Below are 22,132 nucleotides of genomic sequence, written 5' to 3'. Positions count from 1 at the left end.
ATTTTTATTACTTCCCTTCTACGTGACTTTACCGAAAGAACCAAGAAGATGAATCCCTGCAGTCACGAAAGCTTTAAATCAAAATATTATACATTCTGTTAAGGTAGTGTTATTGACGAATGTGTCGATGTTGTTTTTATTTGTGCTCCTGCACCATTACAAATACATTGTTGGAAAATAATGTTTGATTTGGTGTGAACATCTTCCATTCCGCACATACAGTTAATGATATTATTGAATTTCCTCACCTATAGGAAATAACCAGAGACCTCAAGGTTTTACGTTTAACCATCACTGATCTGCAATCTACCGTGATTTCCTTAGTTTTGCTTGTCGACAAAATTCGTATATAACCACAACCTATATTATGTCTAACGGGCTGTCAAAAATAATGCACGACGCTGTCTTTTCATTGCCCATCATCATCAACCGTGTACGAAGACATCACCCTCTCCCTGCGATGTAACAATCTTAACAACTCGGTTCCTGTGGTGGACGGCCCCTCTAGGGCGTGTTCCCTCCTTTGGCTTCCACTCTGTCATTAGTCTCGACCACTGGAAATTACCACTTCTAGTGACGTCCAAGACCGCTTACTTTTTAGTGAGAGTCACACTTGTGTTTTTCATCTGCTTATGTTTTCTTTTGTTGCGTAACGTAATATCGAGCACCGATCTCTCCGTTTTTATTTGCATGCTTGTCAGCATTTGTTTTGAAAATGGTCATCAGAGCATTTTAATGTGAATAAACTATGGGAAGTGATAGAAGAAAAATAAAGGCCACAAAGTTTAGCTCGATAAATGCGAGCAAAACAAAAGTCCTGCAACAGTTCACGAAGCAAGTCTGTAGGAGGAGCACAACTGGAAAAGCATCAGAGTATGTGTACTAAAGACCAATTATTGAAAGCAGTCTGAGATCAAAAAAGATATAAACCAACAAACAAAGGGCAGCATGGAACACTTTTGGAAAACCAATGTTAATAACAAAGGCACCTCAAGAAGAAACATTTGAATCAGTGCCTTATTGGCTGCTGTGACATTCATACCTGGCAGGAGCTTATTGCACCGGCAGGGTGTCCGATGCAGATCATGCGTGTCGTGATTAAGTCCCCGTTCATCAGGTTCGACGAGCAGGCTTCATGGCTGAAGATCTGCATGGGAGCTTCCAGGAGGTCATAGTGTATGCCACTCTCTGCAACAGACGAGTCACAGGCAATGAGATACAAGATATCCCACAACCTTCCATCATCAGCCATGATTAATCCACTGCTGAATGAAGGCCATCCTTCATGGTCCTGCGATGCAACAAGCCAACCAGTACCTTGTCCACGCCCTCAGCGACCTAACGTTGCCAATAAGAACGCCCAATTCCAAGAGGCACCAATAAGCACCAGGGCTTTTTGTTAATCAGACCTACACTCTCGAAGTTTAACCTATAGGACCAAAAAAACTCGACCTGCATACACATCTCTAAACCAGTCAAACCAGGCCTTGCTTGCCTCACCGGCCAATGATGTCCGTCCCCAGCCCGAGATGAAGCAGGTCTTGCCGGGCTGTGGGAAATGGCTGGTGCTCGGTGGCAGGCAGATCGGTGAGACGCGGTGGTTGAAAGAGACGGGGTCACTCAGCCGCACCAGGGCAATGTCGTAGTCAATGGTGCTGATGTTGAAACGCTCGTGAGTGATGATCTGAGCCACGTTCACTATCACTGCGTTAGCGCTGTCGTAGATGTACGTGATGCCCAGGTACACCTGCCACTCGTAGACGTTGCTGCTGTACCTGTCAGGGGGACGCCACATTGACACGTGGTGATGTGGACGCGGCCCGATGCAGAGTTCTGTCGCGAGCCGCCAAGTGTAGCAAAGTTAATTATCTCAACCTGGTCCCAATATAATTCCTTACAAATAACTCCTTAACTTCAGCAGCTTAAAATTAAAAATATTTTCAGTTATGTTTCAATTTAATTTAAAGGAACTTGTTTCAGTTTTGGTTTAACACGTAGGATTTCGCAACCAATATCATCCATAACAAAGGTTTTTTTTGGGTTAGATCGCGTAAATATAAATGTGTCGATATTTCAGTTTTGACATTCACCGACAGTGAGAAATGGCTCTGTGGTTCCATAACGCTTTGGGGGTCCATGTTGTGCATTTATTTAGCAAATGTCTCAATGCTTCCTGTAATTTTTTTCGACAACGAAAGAAGCCCTGCCCCGACGATGCAGCAGGACTCATGTTCTGCCTCACGGCAGGTGTGGGTGTGTGCGTACACAGGAATTTCCTGTATTGATGTTGAGTTTGGTCACGTGACCAGGAAGTTACGATTTGACATTCTCTAAGCCACGCGACAGGGTGTCAGCCATTACACAGAGAACAAAATGGAGGCACAAATAGCGTCTCAGTGAAGACAGGTTCATTGTGGGACTTTAAGAAGCATTGTCTGTAAGTTCGTTTATGTTCTTATAATACTGGGAATGTTGTTATAATGTTAGAATGGCCGTTATAATGCGGTAAATGCCTTTATAATGCTGTTAAATTGTTATGATACATATGAGGCCTAGCTAACAACGAAGCCTGCCACTTGCATTATTGGGAATATTACTTGTAATTGAATAAGTCGAGTCAGACTTGTACCCATGTAACCTTATTGCGATCTTGAGAGCAAGGATGACGAAATATCTCATCCACAGTTCAGAGTTATGTGCAGTGCTGTACATTTAGGCTGCAGTATGGTGATTACACGATGTGCCCTTATTTAACACAGTAGCTTATTCTCTTGTATAGCTATTCAGTATTAACAGATGCTGTATTTTGTGCTGTGTTTTTCCATCAGTTTTACCTCGTTCAATTCATGTTATACGTTTGGAGTCAGATGTTCACCCTGGCTCTGAAGGTTTATTGAATGCGAGGTTATCTACTCGGATAGTGGTGCAACGCAGCGCACAGCAAGGCCGAGACAACTCACATGAAGCAGTGAGCAGCCGCCACGAGCCAGCGCTCGGAGATGAGACTGGCGCCACACACGTGGCTCCCGTAATTGCGGAGGCTTGCCTGCCAGGGCCACTTGCCACTCGTGGCGGGCGTCCCCCCAACAATGCGGTCCCTACCACCCGCAGAGTATTGGACGCCACATCCTGGGCACGCGCAGGGAGAACGAGACAGCAAATGAGCTCCAAGGGACGAGTGTCATGAGAATCGTAATTCTGCCAAACTCATAAATTGTTCACATTTTCACCGTCATTCACTGCCATTCAACCTCAGTTGTGTCTAATCGATAACTTAACATCATATTGCAATAGCGTTATATTTTCCATCTTGGTAATGAATTCACCACTGACCTTTCATAGATGGCACCTGCGAAGTTTCAAGAAAGCTCAGGTCGAACCCTTTCCCTGCAACAAAAAATAGGTAGCTTTAACATGACTAAGAAGCATCATTCTTTCCTTTATCAATCCGCTTGTCATGGAGGGGGTTTGTGGCGGCAGCATGTTGAGCAGAGCTGTCCAGACTTCCCTTTCCCTGGCAACGGACTCAAGCTCTTTCTGAGGAATTCCCAGGCGTTCCAAGGCCAGCCGGGCGACAAAGTCCCACCGGCGTGTCCTGGGCCAGTCCCGGGGTCTTCGGTTTTCGGGTAGAGTTCCAGGGGGAGTCTACTGGGGGTCCTCCTTACCAGATGCCCAAACCACCTCAACTGGCTCCTCTCGATCCGGAAGAGCAGCGGCTCGACTCGAAGGCTCTCCCGGATTACCCAGCAACCTTGCAAAGAAACCTCATTTTGGCTTTTTGTACCCGCGATCTCATCCTTTCGGTCATTACCCAAAGCTCATGACCATATGTGAGGGTGGGAATGCAGATAGACCTGTAAACCGAGAGCTTTGTTAGAGAACTCAGCTCCCGCTTCACTTCCACGGAATGGTACAGCACCCGCATCATTGCGGATGCCGCACCGATCCACCGCCCGATCTCCTACTCCTACCTACCATCACTCATGAAAGAGACCCTGAGGTACTTCAACTCCTCCACTAAGGGCAGCTCTTCCCCCTCACCTGGAGAGCACACTCTACCATCTGCTGGGAGTGAACCATGACCTCAAATTTGGAGGTGCTAATCTTCATCCCAGTCGCTTCGCACTCGGCATCAAATCGTTCAAGTGCACTCTGGAGATCACAGACTGGCGAGGCAAAGAGGACAACGTCGTCTGAAAAAGCAGCGACGTCACCTCCATTGCCCCTGTACTGGATACTCTCCATACCTCGGCTGCGCCTTGAAATCCTGTCCATGACAATCACAAACAGGAGTGGAGACAAGACGCACCCTTGGCCTAGTCCAACACCCACAGTGAACGACGTTGATTTAACACCAAGAATACAGACACACCTCTCACTCTGGGAATAGAGGGACCGGTTAACGCACAAAAGCGGCCCCGGTACATCATACTCCCGCAGCACCTCCCACAAGACATTGTGGGGAACACGGTCATATGCCTTCTCCAAGTCTACAAAGCAGAGGTAGACAGGAGAAGCATACTCCCATGATGAAACAAGATGAGTGGATGGGATATATGTAAAATGAGGTGGTCGTGACGATGCGTGGAATAAAGGAAGATGGTAATGAGATGAGTGGATCGATGATGGGTGAGCGACCATGGGGAGATCGGGATAGGGAAGGAGGGGTGGGCACGAGAAAATTATAATTGAGTTTTAAGAGAAGAGCGGAAGGTGGAAAGGGCAGTTGATTCCAGTGAAGGGGGGCGAGGAGAGGGAACGAGTGAAGCCGAGGCTGTGCGCATGGAGGAGGGGGAACAGAAAGAGTCAGCAAAGCATTAACATACAGACAGCAGGCAGGAACGTAAAGTGAGATGATTTTTTTTTACATCCACATTCTCAGTCTCAATAAGCACAGACATTTTTCTAAACAAAAGGTTGGGATTTACACGAAAAAAATTGACAAACTGAACCAGCATGCGATATCTATCTTAGAAAGTGGTACAACAGGCATTCGCTTCCATGGTGTAGCCTACTAATTGACTGCGTATTATTTTATACTTGAAAACTAGCTTACCCAGGTGGTGCTATATCAGCATGCGTGACTCAAAGTCAAAAGGCTACGAGTTGGTTTGCAGCGATGTGGAAGGAGAGGTGAGACAAAGGAGGAGGTGAGATGTGGCGGAAAATGAGTAATGGGATGAGATGAAAATACATGAGGTAGAGAAGAAGTTAGAAGATGACAACATTGGCTGGGCTTCCCACGCACAGGGCTGATTGTTTCGGAGGCGGAGGAGCAGCTGGAGGCTAGAAGATGTCGATCGCACGGATGGGGGCAGCTTGGACCCACAGAAGGAGCCAAGGCTGGTGTTTGGAGACCTCCACCCGTCATAGACGGTGAGGCTCTCATTGAGACACAGGGGGTCGTCCTCCAGTCTAAACACACACACAAAAAGACAAAGACAAAGATCCCCTGTGTAGCCTTAACAGACTGTTGGGGCAAGTGCTGTTAGCGATCACCTTTGAAGGCCGGCACAGCACACGAGGTGGCCAACACCACGCCCGGCCGCCTTTGTCTCCCCGGCGACGATGTTTACACACTGCACCAGGCACTCATTTGAGGCTGAGTCGACCTAGGGGATGCCTAGGACCGGTCCAGATAATCGTCACTGGTGCTGCCCGTGAGCGGGAATCGAACCTGGGTCGCCAAGTTCGTAGCGCAGGGCACGAACCGCTACACCACACGACAACCTCCCCAATACTGTTAATCCTTCTTATACTGTTGGCCACATTTTTCTCAAGTGCTGAAATTCACAAATGTACAGCCCTTTGTCAATCCACTCCTGGACGAAGGCCTAACCACGTTGGTCATGGGGGCTGTTTGGCCATACTTCTCCATGCTGGTCAGAGCTGGTTGATGAAAAGGGGATAGGAAAGTCAACACCCGCATAAATGTGCGTCTCATGCAGAATGTATGCCTCACCTAAGCGATGAGAAATTGAGTTTGACGTTGAGGCCTGGGCCGGCGTTCACTTCCCACACGAAGAACAAGGTGTCGTTGTAGAACGGGGTCACGCCACCGGACGAGATTCTCCCGGGAGACTGCAGCACGGCAACCGTTTCGATCTTCATCGCTGTTTTATCCACACAGCGGGTGATATGAAAACAGTGAGCATGTGCTTAGTCAACCATCATGTTATTAGAATCACACTCCGACTTTTAACTTTAAAAAAAGATACTAACATAAGTAAAAAATGTTGTTACAAATGTTGCCCCAACTCCCAATGTGGCTTTGCAGGTGTCATACAGAGAGCATAACTTCACATTGTGGCATGAAATGGCCATGGAAGATGACAAAACCAAAACACTTTTCTTTAGCATATTCTTAAAAGAGTGGCCTGCTACATGCTAATCATTTAACAATCGTTTGCACGATTGAATTCCAGAACGTGCCAATTCGTCACTAGTACAGCACACCGGTGTGGCTTGGCTCTCCAACACACCGGTGTACTGTACTAGTGACGAATTGGCCACGTTCTGTTTACGTGACAAACCTTCCTAGTTGGCTGTCGGGTGGTGGCGGGTTTTAACGACACATTTATATATTTACGCGATCTAACCTAAAAAAAACCTCTATTATGATTGTTGTATTTTGTTCATGCTATTGCTTATTTTGGTGACCAAGGTCATTCTCACTAAACGAGACTCTCCTAGTCGTTTGAGTCCTCACAAAATACACTCAAACATGAGCTTAAACTCTCCGGAAACAACAACCAGATAACCAAACAAGATATAGTCTGTTGAGGACATATAGATATATCCTTGTCATTTTCCCAGACAGCTGAAGAACAGGCAAGGCACCATGTATGTGTTGCTTTCTAGTATTTATATTGTGGGAAACCCACGAAAGAGACAGCTACTGAAGTAGATTATGTCGCATCAGCTTCTGAGAAAATTATCCACGATGTAATCATTGCAGAGCTCTTCTATATAAAAGGATCTGTACTTGGTCCCATACTTCACGCTCGATTTAACCATAGTTCAATAGGTTCAGCAAAAGTATTGCCTTAGTCGTACCTTCATAGAAGATATTGAATGTTGGATAGGAGTAGCTACTCGGGCTGTAAAAATAGAGGTAGAGAGAATTCCCCGTGGACAGAACTGGAGGTGGAACAATGTATCCACTGAATCGGCCAAGGTAAGGAGCCTCCTGAGTTGCTCCATCGTAAATGTCAATCTTGTACTCGTATGATATGCTGCAGACAACAACAAGAAAGAAGAGTCAATAACAACAACCTTCTTGGTTCTTTCGGTAAAGTCACGTAAAAGGGAAATAATAAAATAACATAAATAAAACATAATAAAATAACGACGCTGTCTTTCCGACAGACCTGTTCTTCACCTGAGGACGGCTGCTTGCGTTGTGGCCGAAACGTCGTGAGAATTATTTTATTATGTTTTATTTTTATTATTTTATTATTTATCTTCTACGTGACTTTACCCAAAGAACCAAGAAGATGAATCCCTGCAGTCACGAAAGCTTTAAATCGAAAGTCAATAACAACTTTGTTTATATCCCACAATGTGAGTTTTCTCTGGGCACTCAAGCTACCTAATTCACCCGCCACAACTTGAAATCTTAAGCAAAACTTTGCAATAATCTTTAAAAACACACACACACAACATCTTTACAAGGAATGTTATACAATTATTACCTGAATTGTTGGAAGGAAAGCTTGATGATGGTGTTGGGTGGCGTGTCTATTGTCCAGACACAGTACTGGTTGTACACACCACCATTATACGGGGTCGAAATTGAACCTTGCCACCCAGACATGTTCCCCCCACATGGCACGGAAACTGATGACGAAGAGAACAAAACATAATTCGACAAGACTATGAATCTAGTTCCATATATGGTTGAGACAAGCTATTTGCTTCTTTCAACGTACGTATCAGAATCTTTATTTTGACCGGAGGAATCCAATGATCATACATATACACTGAACGTCCACATTAATCATGCTTATATTACACAATGTCACATGTGACATGTACATACACACATATCACATGTATCTGAATGATTTTGATGAAACAAGCAATGTTAGTGAGAACCTACTAATTCTAGAACAGTGTATTCTACTACCTAGCCGGGTGCTCACTAGTGCTATGCATGACCAGAAATAAAACCTGGATCACTGTCTGAACTGTAATTGTTTTTTAACGAATTACTATGTGGATAATTTATGTTTGAATAATTCCAGTAATTTCGATGAGGTGTAATTTGAAAGTCTGTGCAGTTTATATAAAAAAAAAACATTACCTTTGATGAAATAATGTTGTCAATTTAGCCAATCAGCTCTGGCACTGCTCGTCAGTTCTACCATTTGCAATAAGCTGCACGAGCACCATTTTAAAATCATATCATAGATGGACATATCCCATCTTACCTGGGCCCATCGATTATATGCGAGCAACGTCCTGGTACGTGTCATCATGTAGCGTCATCTTTGCCTCATGCGCCACAACCGTCAAAAACGGTTACTTTTTCAATGGTTACACTTTCCTCATTATTGTGCTAAATAGTCTGCAGTTGTATTGTATTACGATGAATAAAATGCCACAATGTAATTTTCCTGAATAAAAAAACCCATCACTTTCAATTCCTCAGATTGCTGTAAGGTGAATGAACTCCCTAAAAGTGATAACTACTGAATTCCTCTGAATACCATTGAATTACTTCCCAGGAGTACCCATCAAGAAAAACATATATCTTGCAGAAAATTCAGTTGTATTTTGCCGAATGTATTCTGCATGATTGTCAATGTATTGTTATACTGGTAGGAACCTTCTTGTTACACCAGCCCACAGGGGATTATTGTGTCCGTCCGTCGTGCATCCAAAAATGAGAGGGGTGGGGCTGGGTGGAGAGGGGAGGGTGGGGAGGGGCTGGGTGGGGAGGGTGGGGCTGGGTGGGGGGTGGGAGGGGTGGGGCTGGTCACCCCGTGGTGCCCTTATAAAACTCAACGTTTAACCTACTCACGCCGGCTTGTGCCCGCCCTCACAGTCGGCCATATTTGCGGAATACATTACGCCGAGCAACCGAACGTTCCTACCAGCTCTCTCCGCAGGAATGTGTTTTGTGTTTAACATTGTGGAAAAGGTTGATATTATTATAATATCAGATGTATTTGCCATTTGTTCACATGTTGCATAGTATTGAATTGTCACACAGGTCTCCCATGCAAAGGGACAGTTCGTCTCAATAGGCTCTCAGCTGCATAAAATAGAGGAAATGTGTATGGGTCACGACAGAATTACACTCCCCGTCTCTCTCAGATGGTGTGTCGTCCAAATGCTAATATTACACACTGCACCAAGTACCCATGTATAGGTTCGGATACCACCTGCCGCTGATGTGCAATGTCTGTGAGTGGAACCTACGTTTCTGGGACCATGGCACGGTGCACATTACACACGTTTCAGAAGTGGACATGTATGCACAGAGACAAAACTTCACCCAACTCTACCCCATTTGGCCTGCATGATCTCGGAGGTAAGTGCTGCTGGCATGGCATACAAGGGCCGTTTGTGGCCAGCACACATACACATTTACGAATAATGAGAAGGGGACATCAACTTCCTACCCTATGCTGCACTTTCACATGTCTCTGCAGTAATGCCTGCGTGATTGTACGCACAGGAACTTGGACCATACCTCTGTAGTACATTTCAAACCCACGACCTTCGTTTTGCCCGTCAGACGTGAACACAATCCTCGCTGGTGCAGTCAATGTGACTCTCTTGTATACATAAGTCCCGCAAAGCCTGTCGGGCACCGTGGCGCTTTCATTGTAAATCTGGAGACTGTCTGCGGTGCATCCATCGGATTCCTCAATGCTGTGGGTAAAATAGGGTTATCATCATATACAGGTAATTAGTGACTTTCAACACAATGCCACTAAGTGCTTGAAACAGCTGTCTTGAAATATTGGAATGTGGACAGCCAGAAACAGTGCTGCTTTAAAAACAGCCTAAACACGAAAACCAATTTAACACGTCGGCTTTAGCGACCAATATTATTCACAAAGGTTTTGTGTTAGATCGCGTAAGTATAAATGTGTCGTAACCCTCCACCACCCGACACGGCCAGTAAGGTTTGTCGCGTAAACAACGTGCCAAACACGTTCCTTCGGAGTGGGCAGGTAGGAACTTGGTTGGACAGCGCATTCGTGGCCGACAGACAGACAGACAAATAATCCCTGGTGGGGAGTGTGGAACCTGTTGTTCCTACCTGTGTACAAGATAACTTGACTTGAGGTAGCCAGGCAGCCAGCCAGGTAGCCAGCTCCCTTAACTATCGGCCCCTCCCCCGTGCTTAAGCACCTCCCCTTACCCCCCCCCCCTTCCCTTAGGCCCCTCCCCTGACCACCCCCCATATCCTTAGGCCCCTCCCCTGACCCCCCCCTCCCTTAGGCCCCTCCTCTGATCCCCCCCTCAGGCCCCTCTCCTGACTCCCCCCTTCCTTAGGCCCCTCCCCTGACCCTCCTCCCTTAGGCACCTCCCCTCTCCGTACCCGGCAGTAGGTCTCCACCAATCAAAGAGCTGTTTGTAAGGTCTCCACCAATCAAAGAGCTGTGTGTATTATATATTTATTTATGCACGACAGACATACAGTCAGACAGATAGCTAAATAATCCCTGGTGGGCAGTGTGGAACATTGTTCCTCCCTGTATTAGTTACTACTTCAGCCCATCGGTGTGTTGGGAGAGTAAATCCACAACATTTACAATTTGAATACATTTCGCTGATAATTACATCCAGCATCATCGGGCGATTTGCCATCGGGCAATGTTGCATTTTTCAATGTGTATTTAGACTTGTATATCGATCCAGTATGTACTCTCACCTGTTTATAAAGGACTTCATTATTATTATTTAGTTGGTATTGATGAGGTGACTTGGTTCTGTGATTGGCTAAAATTATCTCGTGATTAATGATTTGCTTAGTGGTCTGAGTCAACTTGGATTCCACAGCTGTCTGACTGGAATGATGTCACACGGGTTTCAGAGCATTGTCACGAGAAACACTTTGTTAGGGATCAAATTAATCTTGGCCAAGTTTTATATGGCAGAAGTAATCAACAATTTAGAAATTAAAATAGTTTTGACTGATTCAGATGCAATGTGTATCCTAGTTACCTCTGTCATATAAAACGTTCCATCTCAGGTTTTTTTTCTTCCAGGAAGACATTTTGATTAAAGAAATAAAAATATCATTGCGTGCATATCAATGCATGCTTTGCACACTCCTGAATTTCTTTGAATGATGTAACCATGATCCACCAGTACTTACTCAGTTATGTAGAAAGTCACGTAAATTTCTGCATCATCTGGTGCCTCGAATCTCCACTCGCAATGCAGATTGTAGCTGTAGTCATTTGGGTAGTTTGGGGAAGATATCCATCCATAGGTGTTGTTCAAAATCCCTCCACATCCCAATATCTCATCTAATTAGGAGGAAATATGTTTCAGGCAGGATATAGACAAGTCTTCAATGTTCAAAGGCTACGATATTGAACTGTTGCTACGCACATATATTTATGTAAGCTGTGTTAATTGCAAGGAAGGGCACTTTGAATAGCACTTAATCATAAAGTTGCGTGTTCACATCCTGGTAGTGGTATAGTCGTCCATCATCCATCTGGGGTCAATAAAATCAGTACCACTTTCTGGGAAAAACATCAGTGGTGTCCTATGAAAAATGTGGCCTCCAACATTAAACACGTGGAATTTCCATGATTGTAAATATCACCAATAAATAACAAATAAAATAAAAACATTACAGCCCCTATGTCATTACACTGCTGTCGGTTATTGGGGTTGTTTTGCCATTTTTCATTACGCAGGTGAAATAAAACAGAACTCAAAAATAAAATAAGAGCAAAGTGGCTGTTAAATTTCGATTTAAAGCTTTCATGACTGCAGGGATTCATCTTCTTGGTTCTTTCGGTAAAGTCACGTAGAAGGCAAGTAATAAAATAATAAAAATAAAACATAATAAAACTATTCTCACGACGTTTCGGCTACAACGCAAGCAGCCGTCCTCAGATGAAAACCAGGTCTGTCGAGGCGACAGCGTCTGAATGAAACAGCACACGTGCTTGGAGCATATATATAAGCTGGGTTGGAAGGGGGGAAAAAGGGCGCCTTGACAAAAGAATATGCATATTTATGGGAAATGCAGGTATGTGATTAGCACTACTTAATGCTACCCCTATCCCCTCCCTTTGATGCTGCTAATCCTGCATAATGCACGGGCATAAGTAGTACTAATCACATACCTGCATTTCCCATATCCCCTCCCTTTGATGCTGCTAATCCTGCATAATGCACGGGCATAAGTAGTACTAATCACATACCTGCATTTCCCATATCCCCTCCCTTTGATGCTGCTAATCCTGCATAATGCACGGGCATAAGTAGTACTAATCACATACCTGCATTTCCCATATCCCCTCCCTTTGATGCTGCTAATCCTGCATAATGCACGGGCATAAGTAGTACTAATCACATACCTGCATTTCCCATAAATATGCTAAATTCCTCTTGATATGCATATTCTTTTGTCAAGGCGCCCTTTTTCCCCCCTTCCAACCCAGCTTATATATATGCTCCAAGCACGTGTGCTGTTTCATTCAGACGCTGTCGCCTCGACAGACCTGGTTTTCACCTGACGGCTGCTTGCGTTGCAGCCGAAACGTCGTGAGAATTGTTTTATTATGTTTTATTTTATTACTTCCCTTCTATGTGACTTTACCGAAAGAACCAAGAAAGTGGCTGTTGTTGTATATCGGTGTGCGATCCCATTTATATTCCATATTCAGTTGCATTCACATGAGCACACGCACATTTATCATGCTTGACATTGAAAAAAGATTTTCATTTAAAATTTAGGTGGCAGCTCCCTAGTTCCAGACAACACATGCAGGTGGTTTGACTGAATAGGTGAACGTGATCAATGCAGTAGCTTCGTTTGTGCAGGCAATCAATGCTACTGCTCCCCATAAAAAAAAACTGGTCTGGTGTAACCTTTTTGGACAGTCTATGAACTGGCATCTGTGTTCAGGGTGACAGGAATTGATTTGTACCAAGATGAGGTGGTATTTTGTTGAACTTTAGTCCATACCTTCTGCATAGTTTTCATAGACCTAGGTTGACTGAGAAATCCGTCCTCGTTTCATCACTAGACCGCACTCTCGTCTGGTGATGCCCTATTATTGCAATTTCCACCAGATTGCAATTATAAATTGACAATTAAACCAGCTCCATGTCAAGTTTGTTGCGCCCAATGTCCTCTGAACACCACTCATAGGCCCACCCAATGCCTACTGTTGTCATTAGCGCTGGAGGGGCTTAATGTTGAGCAGCCTCATCCCTGCACTGTGGGGACAATTTGGCACCAGCCTATTGGCAAAATAACCTAATTCAAGAAATACCATAATCTCAACTCTTTTGAGCTGTGCATAGGGTTGCCACCTTTTCGGCCAACGTTTATAATCACTATGCAATAAATTATCACAAAGTTCACAGTACCGATGTGGTGACATCGCTGGATGTCACTGTGCAGTGCCGGCCCTAGAGAGACACGGCGTGCGGTCTAATGACATCACGGACACCACGTGGTGTGGGTGTAGTACCAGCCCTAGAGGGGCCCGGTGAGTGCTGATTGATCACGCTAGATAGCAACACGCTTGGCGTGCAGTGCCAGCTCTACAGGACAAGGTGTGGGAGTGCTGGCCGTAGGAATGAGGTTACTAAAGGCCATGGCACTCTGGTTGACCCAAGAGGACACGTGACCAGTTAAGTCTACAAAGGGGCCCCAAGTGGGGGCTAGGGGAGGTCACGTGGTTGGGATCCAGATCCTTCCCGAGGATTCTGGCAGGTGGTCGTGGCCAAGAGTGGAGCCAGCCACGCCGCAGAGAAGATAAGCCAGGTCCCGAGAGGGACCAGGGTAGTTGTTCATCCTGGAAGAAACCTTCGTCTACGTTCTACGTTCAACGAGTCTCAAACACGTGGACCTGGACCCGAGCTGTCGGTCCTGGTCCGTAGTAGCAGTTACGTTGTAACTAGTGTAGTTAGTAGTGTAGTAATTAGTGTAGTTAGCCTGGTGGTCACCACCATAGGTTGTTATTCCGTGAAGGGGAAGTTACCCCGTGTGTTGGAGTTAAATAAATGTGTTGCCTCCAAGGCTACGTCTGCGACTCAGTTGAATGCACTACACCAGTATTAGATTTCAGTACAAAGTAAATTCCTGCTACCCGAGCACAGATGTCAATTCCCCGGATTGTAGGAGTCAAACCAGACAGGTGGAAACCCTTTGTGTGCAGCATGGAGATGCCATCTTGACATACCAATGCATGCTGATGTTTTTTTGCCGATGAAATATTTATATATACTGTATTCACAAACATCTGACACTCAAGTACTTACTTGGGTTTATAGCAGTGAAGTTCCCAATAATATAACTTGAATGATTTGAGCACCCTTTGTTAAATCTGACGATGAGCTGATTTTCCGAAGAGTAATACTGATATGGATTTGAGTTATAATAGGACGGATTAATTTGGCTCAACGACCCATTTTTAACGTTGTAAATAGATGCACAGTACGAGTTATAGATCCTGAAAGAAAAACATCATTAATGTACGACAGCACAGTCCGTATAATAACAAGCAAGACATTCAGCAGTGTTTGTATTGGCTAATCATTATTAGTCACTGTAATATGGAGCCACTTTTAATTATGCAGGGACACATTTAAGCAAACTGATGTGTATTGAGTGTTTACATCCAGGTCTATATACAAAGTACACTCCTTTAAAACAGTTATTAAAACAACGGTTTCATTTTAAAGTACACTAAAACATAAATAACTCGATTGGACAATGGGAAGTGAACGACATCTTGATGACAAGAGACACGTGGCGCCTGCTTCTTGGGCGAGGCGATTCCAAAGTTTAGGGACCGCGGCGTTTTTGACCTACCCAAATTAATATTTTATTAATAAGCTGTCCATACAAGATGTTAATTGCTTAAAAAGAGCCAATTACTTGATTAATTGATGCCGATTTTGATACAGGCATGCATTGTCACCGGATATGAGTACGTGTGCAACATTTGGAATTCATTGGACAACAGGAAGTCGACTAAATTTTGGTTACAAGATTTGACCACGACACACATAGGAGTCAAGTTAAGTAAAACCGTTGAAAAAGACCCAATGCTTCATGGAGCTCTGTGTAGATGAGGCAAATATGAGACCTAGAGACCAACACCGAGACACAGAGAATTGCAGAGGCAGACAGACACACAGAGACACGGACAATTACAAACACAGAAAGACACAGAGATTTGCAAATGCACAGAGGCACAGACAATGACAAGCACAGTGGCCACAGAAATACATAAATCCAAACACAGAGATAGAGATAGATACAAACAATGAGACAGAGAGAGGCAGATCATTGTGAGGATGGTGTGCTGAAGATGCACATGACTAGTTTTTGTACATATGTAGAGGCATAGCTATAAAATCCTTAATAAAGGACAGCTAAAAATGTAAATGATCAGCACGAACAATGGTTAAGAAGGTCACAATTAATTATACAACTTAAAATCTTAATTTAATTGCATTATATATATGTATTCATGTGTAACAGGAAATGGCTGTTGTAAAACATGATTCATGATGGCAGAACATGCACAGTCTCACAAGCACATGAATAACAAATACGTCATGGTAAAAATAATATCGTCACAACGAGTGTGTTTTAATCATGGGTTATCAAGAGCTGCATGGGCCGAAGAAAGTCATATATCTGAGAGTCAAAGCACAAGTTTAATAGCAGTGGCAGTCCCATGTCACGCTAAAGGGGGCGGGGGGGAATTCACAGTAGAGGGAGGGAGCAGATTTGCTAAGATTTCTGAACTGGCTGTGTTCAGCCATTTGTGTCACAATTCTTTCAGAATGTGGAGAAAGCGATCTAACCCAAAGACATCTATTATTGGGGTCTGTGGAGGGAGGGAGGACTGGAGAAATCAGAGCGAGTCGTTAGGGTTGATGTCAATGAGACTACAGCAGGGATCCGCACGCATGAAGTCCACTGCTATTTATAACAGACGAAAAAAAAAACGGACGATATGCCTCCTTCACAAATAGAACCCCTTTTTTAAATCCTTTATATTAAGTTCGCTTGCTTGCTTAGGACCGTGCAAATCTTTCGGTCGTTTTTTAACCCACTTCCCGTGATCCAATCGAGCTGACATTTTCCACACAGACTCGTTGTGCGTGACAATTAATGTTCGTGAAAATTTTTTTCCAAAATTTTACACTTTTTAAGACAAAAATAAATTATATTTAATTACCAATTGCTTAATAGTGCAATGCAATCATCTGACCCATAGGTGGCAACCATCTCAAGCCAGAGGACGAGAGGACTCTAGCCGCCACGCATATAAAGGATTTATAGTGAAAAACTTTGTTTTTACGGGTTATACTTATTTACACATACAACCTTCTGGGAGTGCATAACTTCAGCAACATTGGTTCAAGACAAGCAAACGCTGCACGAGTTTCAACGTTCAGCATGTCATCAGAAGGCTGTGTGGCTGATTGTGTGAATACTGCTTTAAATGTGTTTATGTGAAGCGACAGATTATGTACACAATGACGCTCATGATTATGTCGTGCTATGGAAAACAGGGTTGGATGTGATGAGAGAGGAAGCCAGAGAGAAGGGGGCAACTGTTTGCTGACAACTCAGTGCTTGAACCCAGAATTTGACAAGTTTTCTGACGGTGAATGTAAACACATCTGAGAGAGACACTTGGACATAACACTTCAAGACAGCATCTATAAGTTCTGCCTCAGGTTTATGAAATGTACATGATGAGTCGCTCCAGAGATTGAGGCTCCTGACCAAGTGACCCCTTCTCTATGGCACCGTTCACTTACAGATTTGGGTTCAGTTGAAGCTGAATGATTTTTCCCGTGGAGACCGTTATTTCCAAGATGCACGATGAGGTCACATTGCCATCAGAAGGATTGGCCATGATGACACCATCGTCAGCATTGACCACCTCGTAACACACATCTGATGTGGAGACAGGGGAGAACAGAGCATGAGGAATCATGCATCCAGCACTAGCTCACGTGCTAAGTTTCACTCGCCGCTTATAGTGACATGAAACAAAGCCAACCATCCTCATGACGATGATAATGAGGTTTATCATCATACGTACAAGGACCAGCCAAAAGATACATGGTGCTCTGATAGAATTCAATATAATCAGTAAGCACTAATCCAGCGCTTACGAATTCCTATGGTCAGTCGCATCCTCATCACTCTTCTGTCGCTACTACGCCGTCTCATCGTCATTCTGTCACTTACCTGTCACTATATTACAACCACTATAATGGTCACCGTTCTCATGAACTTCTATCCTTGATTCCTCCACACATGTTGAGGTCTCACCAGAATGACAGTTTAATATCCATACCGTGTTTTACAACAACACTGTAGGTCCCAACAACTCTCATTCACCAACCCACTCACCCACTCACTCACCACACTTCAGGTTACTTCACTTCTATTTCTTCCCTCGCACTGCTCCAATTTGGAATTCCATCTGATCGATCGTCATCAATTATCCTAAGCTCTTAAAACCTTGCTAAATTAAACGTGTTCACGCCTATTACGGTACGTCTGTGATAGTGCAGTTTGTTGCTGGACGCTAGACGTATTCGGAAATTTGGCCTGTGCTCGGCAACTATAAATATGACACCCCCCCCCTCCCCTCAATTGTTTACGTGTAAAGACCTATTATAAATAGCAGAGGACCTCACGATGCAGATCCCTGATGTAGCCTCATTCACATCGCCTTAACTACGCTCTCCAATTTCTTTCTGGCCCAGAATCTCGCCGAGAAGAATGCCAGAGAGTTGAAACAACGTGGACGTGCAGAACAAATTCCTCATTTGAGACCCAAACATCGCAGTTCTTGACTTCGACATTCCTCAAAGGCACTGCTTTAACCATCGACTGCATCGGAACATCAACAGGCTGATGTGCACATCTCATTCATAAATGGGTCATTAAAGACCAGCCACAGTGCGATTGTGGCCATGCAACCAAAACTATGGACCATATAGTAAACCACCATAGTCTGTGCTCCTTCAGTGGAGGAATAACAGCAAAAAATACACAAACCCTCTCTCCTCAAGCCCTCTCGTGGCTAGCAGACCTCGACATTGGCTTATTGGCTCGTGAACATATTGCCAAACGCAATATTAACATCATGATCGTCACCACTCATTACACTCCAACCGTTAATCCGTTGTATGCTAAAGTGGTCTACAGAGACCGGGTGATGGGGGGGCAGTTAAGCAACAGTTGGTGATGAGGTCACACAGTCACACCTGAAGATGAAATATCATGTTGAATCAATGCAGATGATTTGTATTACCGTCACTCGGGCAGGCTTCTGGATCCAACTCCACGTTGTCAATCCCAGCCAGAGTCTCGATTACACTACTGGTTGCCTCAAACAGTACCTGCATGCAGAAGGTGCAATGAACAAGCGCCCTGCAGTTATTACAAACAATCCGCAAAACAACAACATGCAAAAAAAGCTGGGTGCTGTGATTTGCGCACTGCACTATCAACCCAAATATTCAAGTTCGATTCCTGGACACAGCGAACATAAGTGAAGAGCGATGATTGAAAAATGGAGAAAGTACAACGAATGCCTTACTAACACCGTGTTGATTAAAGGCACGGACACGTGATCCGTGTCTTGTGGCCTTGGTAACCAAGGGGGAGTGGATGCAGTGGCTGGGGAAGGGGACGAGTCGTCTTGATTTGGGGGGCCGCCATAACAATGAGGCTGAAAACCACTGTTTTAGACTGGTCAAGACAGCATTTTCCCATACTCTAGTCTATATGTATTATTTACTAAACTATAGGCTGTGTACTTCAACCCGTGTTCATACGTGGTCATAATTACAATCGCATCAACTGAGTCCATACAAATGTCCCATGATGGCAATATTTTGACGTGAAGACAAATGTTTTAATCTATAAGCAGAATTTGCATATAAAACTTTATTCCAGTATAAAAGCACACCTTGCAATCATGGATTAAACGTTGTTGATAATAAAATATCAATTAACATTGATGTTTCCCGAGCCTTCTAATGGCAAGCTTCAAAGGCAACAGCAGCAGCCTCCAAACGCCAAGAAATCGCGGTGACATCACCACAGCGTCTGTGCAAAGGATAGGTGCACTTTGAGGCCGTCACGTGAAGTGCGGTATGCTCCCTGCCAGGAGGTCACTGAGACAAAATTCAAACAAGGGCACCTGAGTGACGTCCGCGGAGATGTTCACGAACGCCTGCGACCACTGCTGCTGGTCACCGCCCACGTCCGCTATGTTTAACAGACTGGGCCTCCACAGCAGGGGGAGATTCCCGTCCCCCACCATGCCCCCGCGGCCCGATGCATCGCGGAGCGTGAGACTGGCACTGTTGTAAGGTCCAAATTTAAAGCGAAAGCAGCGAGTTCCATTGAAAGGCTGCAAGATGGGGCTCAGCAGATGGCTTTTCAATTGCACGCCGTTCCTGGGTTGAGATCTTATGCGTACTCCAGTGAAGGAACTCCCATCTGCGCACAGACACAATTGAGACTGCGACTGAACAGGCAATCCATGAAAAGGTGTGTGTGTTGTAGAAATAATAAGTGTGCTTATAAGAATTGTCACACAGATGGAGATTTAAGCAATAGATGAACGTGCGAGCCACTCGTCTCTTATCATATACATTGTTTTATAGCGAATCCTTATCTAATGGTTACAGATGTCACTGCGATCAGATTACTGCTATGCCTGAAGCTGAACTCCCCAATTCAGAAAAAAATATGGGATATAAAAAATATGCATGAAAATAAAGGTTAGTAATGTATTATGTTGGTGAAAGAATGTTTCATTCATTGCCCTTTGCAAATTATTTATTGAAAAGTACAGGCTATGCATTCACCAGGACCATTTCCATGGAAATTATTGTTACAAAAAAACACAAGTACCTCAATAATTGTGTTGATGTATTATTTCTGTGCTTGTATCGTGACTCTTTTAAGCAGGAGGTTCCTGTCAAGTTTTCGCAGTAGGGAGCGATAATTGCTAAGCATAATCCCAATTACCTGATTTTAAGTAAAACATTTAAATGACTCACAATGGCTTACTCTTGCAAATAATGCACTATACATTTAACGTCCTGATTTCATTGATGACAGGTGTAGCAGAGCAGTTGGAAAGTACATGAGGGTAATGACATCCGCAAAATTACACGTTCGCTGTAACTACACAAAATAGGAGAAACAATGCTTCGAATAGCTGTGTATTAAAACAATGTTGCAGTGTTAGCTGTGAACATATGTTCATTATGAAGCATTACCATATGATGGATAGGACCGACTGTCCACTATGTCCCAGTGAAAGACATCTTCAGACCAGGATCCCCAGCCACAGAAGCCTCCATTGAAATCACAGTCAAACGACTGATCCGCAGCTATTGGAGACAAATGGGTAAATACGTAAACAATTCATGACAAGATTACCACAGCTCATGATAGAACTCTCCGCAGCACGACTCACAACCTCCTCTCTACACCAAGAAGAGGGACCGTGAGTCACTGCCGGGTGTCGTCTCTTCATGGCAGCCTCCGCCGACTGGTATGCGGCCACGATCATCCCGCTTGCGTGATCACAGCAGCGGCGTTCAATCCACTTAAAAACCGCACCGCTTAATTTTGAATTTCCTAAAATACTTTTCCATCAACTGACAATACAAAATATATAACATAACTGATTAAATATATTTAACGTCGAAACGTTTTAAAAATGTTTCCCCAGACAAGTTTCAAGCCCACAATGTTTTGAGTTCCAAAAGGGACATCGAGCCAATCGAGCCACAGCAAGTGGGAGCTGCTGTTTACAATAAACTGAATTTCCTCACAATAGTTGCACGCGTTTTACCCGTGGTGAGCACACGGTGCTACTGATTTTGTCACCAGCGCCACGCCAATGTCTCCCTGGTGACGATTTTCACACTATAAGCCTGAACTGACTGAATTGGTGCCCATATCAGATATTGATACCAATCACGACTGCCATTATCCATCAAGACAAGGCATCAAACCAAGGGGATCACGAGGAAGGGCAGGGACGTCTCCACACTTCCTCACTCTCACAGACATCCATTCTCGCACCTCCGATTATCATCTCCGTTGGCTGCGTACAGTACAAAACAGGTTCAACATACATATAACATACATTCTCATCCACTTAGGCCTCCATTCGAGTATATTAACATCATCGTACAATGTACATACCTACTGCTGTGTAGGTAGCTGTGAATGCTCCCCCATAGTAGCGGATGAAGACACTGTTCCCCGTTGATTTTACAGAAAATTGTGCACATTCCCAGTAGTAGTAACCGTGTCTTTGGCTGAGAATAGGTGCAAACGTGGAGTCGCCATCGTAGATTGCCCATTGATAGTAGCTGTCCCAACTGACAGAGAAATAAGAATCAGTATTCATCCGGCATCAACCCACTTACAAAACAGCAGAAGATAAACAGGACCCTGCGGGGTGGGCTGGTAGGAACGAATAACCAAATAATATAAACATAATGTATTATTACACTTGTTAAGCCAGGAAAGCCCCACTGAGTCAAAAGGTTTTTGTAGGGTCCTGCCAAGTGTTTGCAGTAGGGGTCGATGTTGATACACGGACGGACGGACGATATAATCTATTGGTGGTCTGGTCCACTTCGTTCCTACCAGTATAAGTAACCATAACACAGGATTATGATATGCATCTCTATACAGAGCTGTGTGGGACACTCATTGCCATCATTAGTGCTACATTAATATACCACGACTCAGTTCATGAAGATAATATTCGGTTTTATGGATATTTCCACTGGCACAAACTTTCCACAAAGCCAAAATATTGCAATTGATATATTTTGCAAATGCCAAACTATTGTTGCACGCTCGAAATTAAGGACACGTGGGCAGGTGCTCCAAATC

At 44.2% G+C, this 22,132-nt stretch overlaps 1 protein-coding gene across 1 annotated transcript in view; it reads right to left on the bottom strand.

Annotated features, from left to right (window-relative positions):
* LOC144720020 (uncharacterized) overlaps positions 1 to 22,132 on the bottom strand; it is a 31,814-nt gene that overhangs the window by 1,015 nt on the left and 8,667 nt on the right. The window contains exons 7-22 of the mRNA XM_078596437.1: positions 21,431 to 21,609; positions 20,494 to 20,607; positions 19,404 to 19,705; positions 18,510 to 18,597; positions 16,999 to 17,137; positions 14,476 to 14,666; positions 11,339 to 11,492; positions 9,701 to 9,882; positions 7,695 to 7,839; positions 7,057 to 7,235; positions 5,963 to 6,113; positions 5,249 to 5,415; positions 3,334 to 3,387; positions 2,961 to 3,129; positions 1,501 to 1,775; positions 1,043 to 1,188 (exon numbers count right to left, since the gene is read on the bottom strand). Of these exons, the coding sequence (XP_078452563.1) occupies positions 1,043 to 1,188; positions 1,501 to 1,775; positions 2,961 to 3,129; positions 3,334 to 3,387; positions 5,249 to 5,415; positions 5,963 to 6,113; positions 7,057 to 7,235; positions 7,695 to 7,839; positions 9,701 to 9,882; positions 11,339 to 11,492; positions 14,476 to 14,666; positions 16,999 to 17,137; positions 18,510 to 18,597; positions 19,404 to 19,705; positions 20,494 to 20,607; positions 21,431 to 21,609 (2,635 nt within the window). The remainder of the gene's footprint in view (positions 1 to 1,042; positions 1,189 to 1,500; positions 1,776 to 2,960; positions 3,130 to 3,333; positions 3,388 to 5,248; positions 5,416 to 5,962; positions 6,114 to 7,056; positions 7,236 to 7,694; positions 7,840 to 9,700; positions 9,883 to 11,338; positions 11,493 to 14,475; positions 14,667 to 16,998; positions 17,138 to 18,509; positions 18,598 to 19,403; positions 19,706 to 20,493; positions 20,608 to 21,430; positions 21,610 to 22,132) is intronic.

The sequence above is a fragment of the Lampetra planeri genome, chromosome 7 (genome assembly GCF_965212315.1).
Source record: "Lampetra planeri chromosome 7, kcLamPlan1.2.h2, whole genome shotgun sequence".
Lineage (NCBI taxonomy): Eukaryota > Metazoa > Chordata > Hyperoartia > Petromyzontiformes > Petromyzontidae > Lampetra > Lampetra planeri.
The sequence above is the reverse complement of the archived record's forward strand: the minus strand, read 5'-3'. Positions and strand labels throughout refer to the sequence as shown.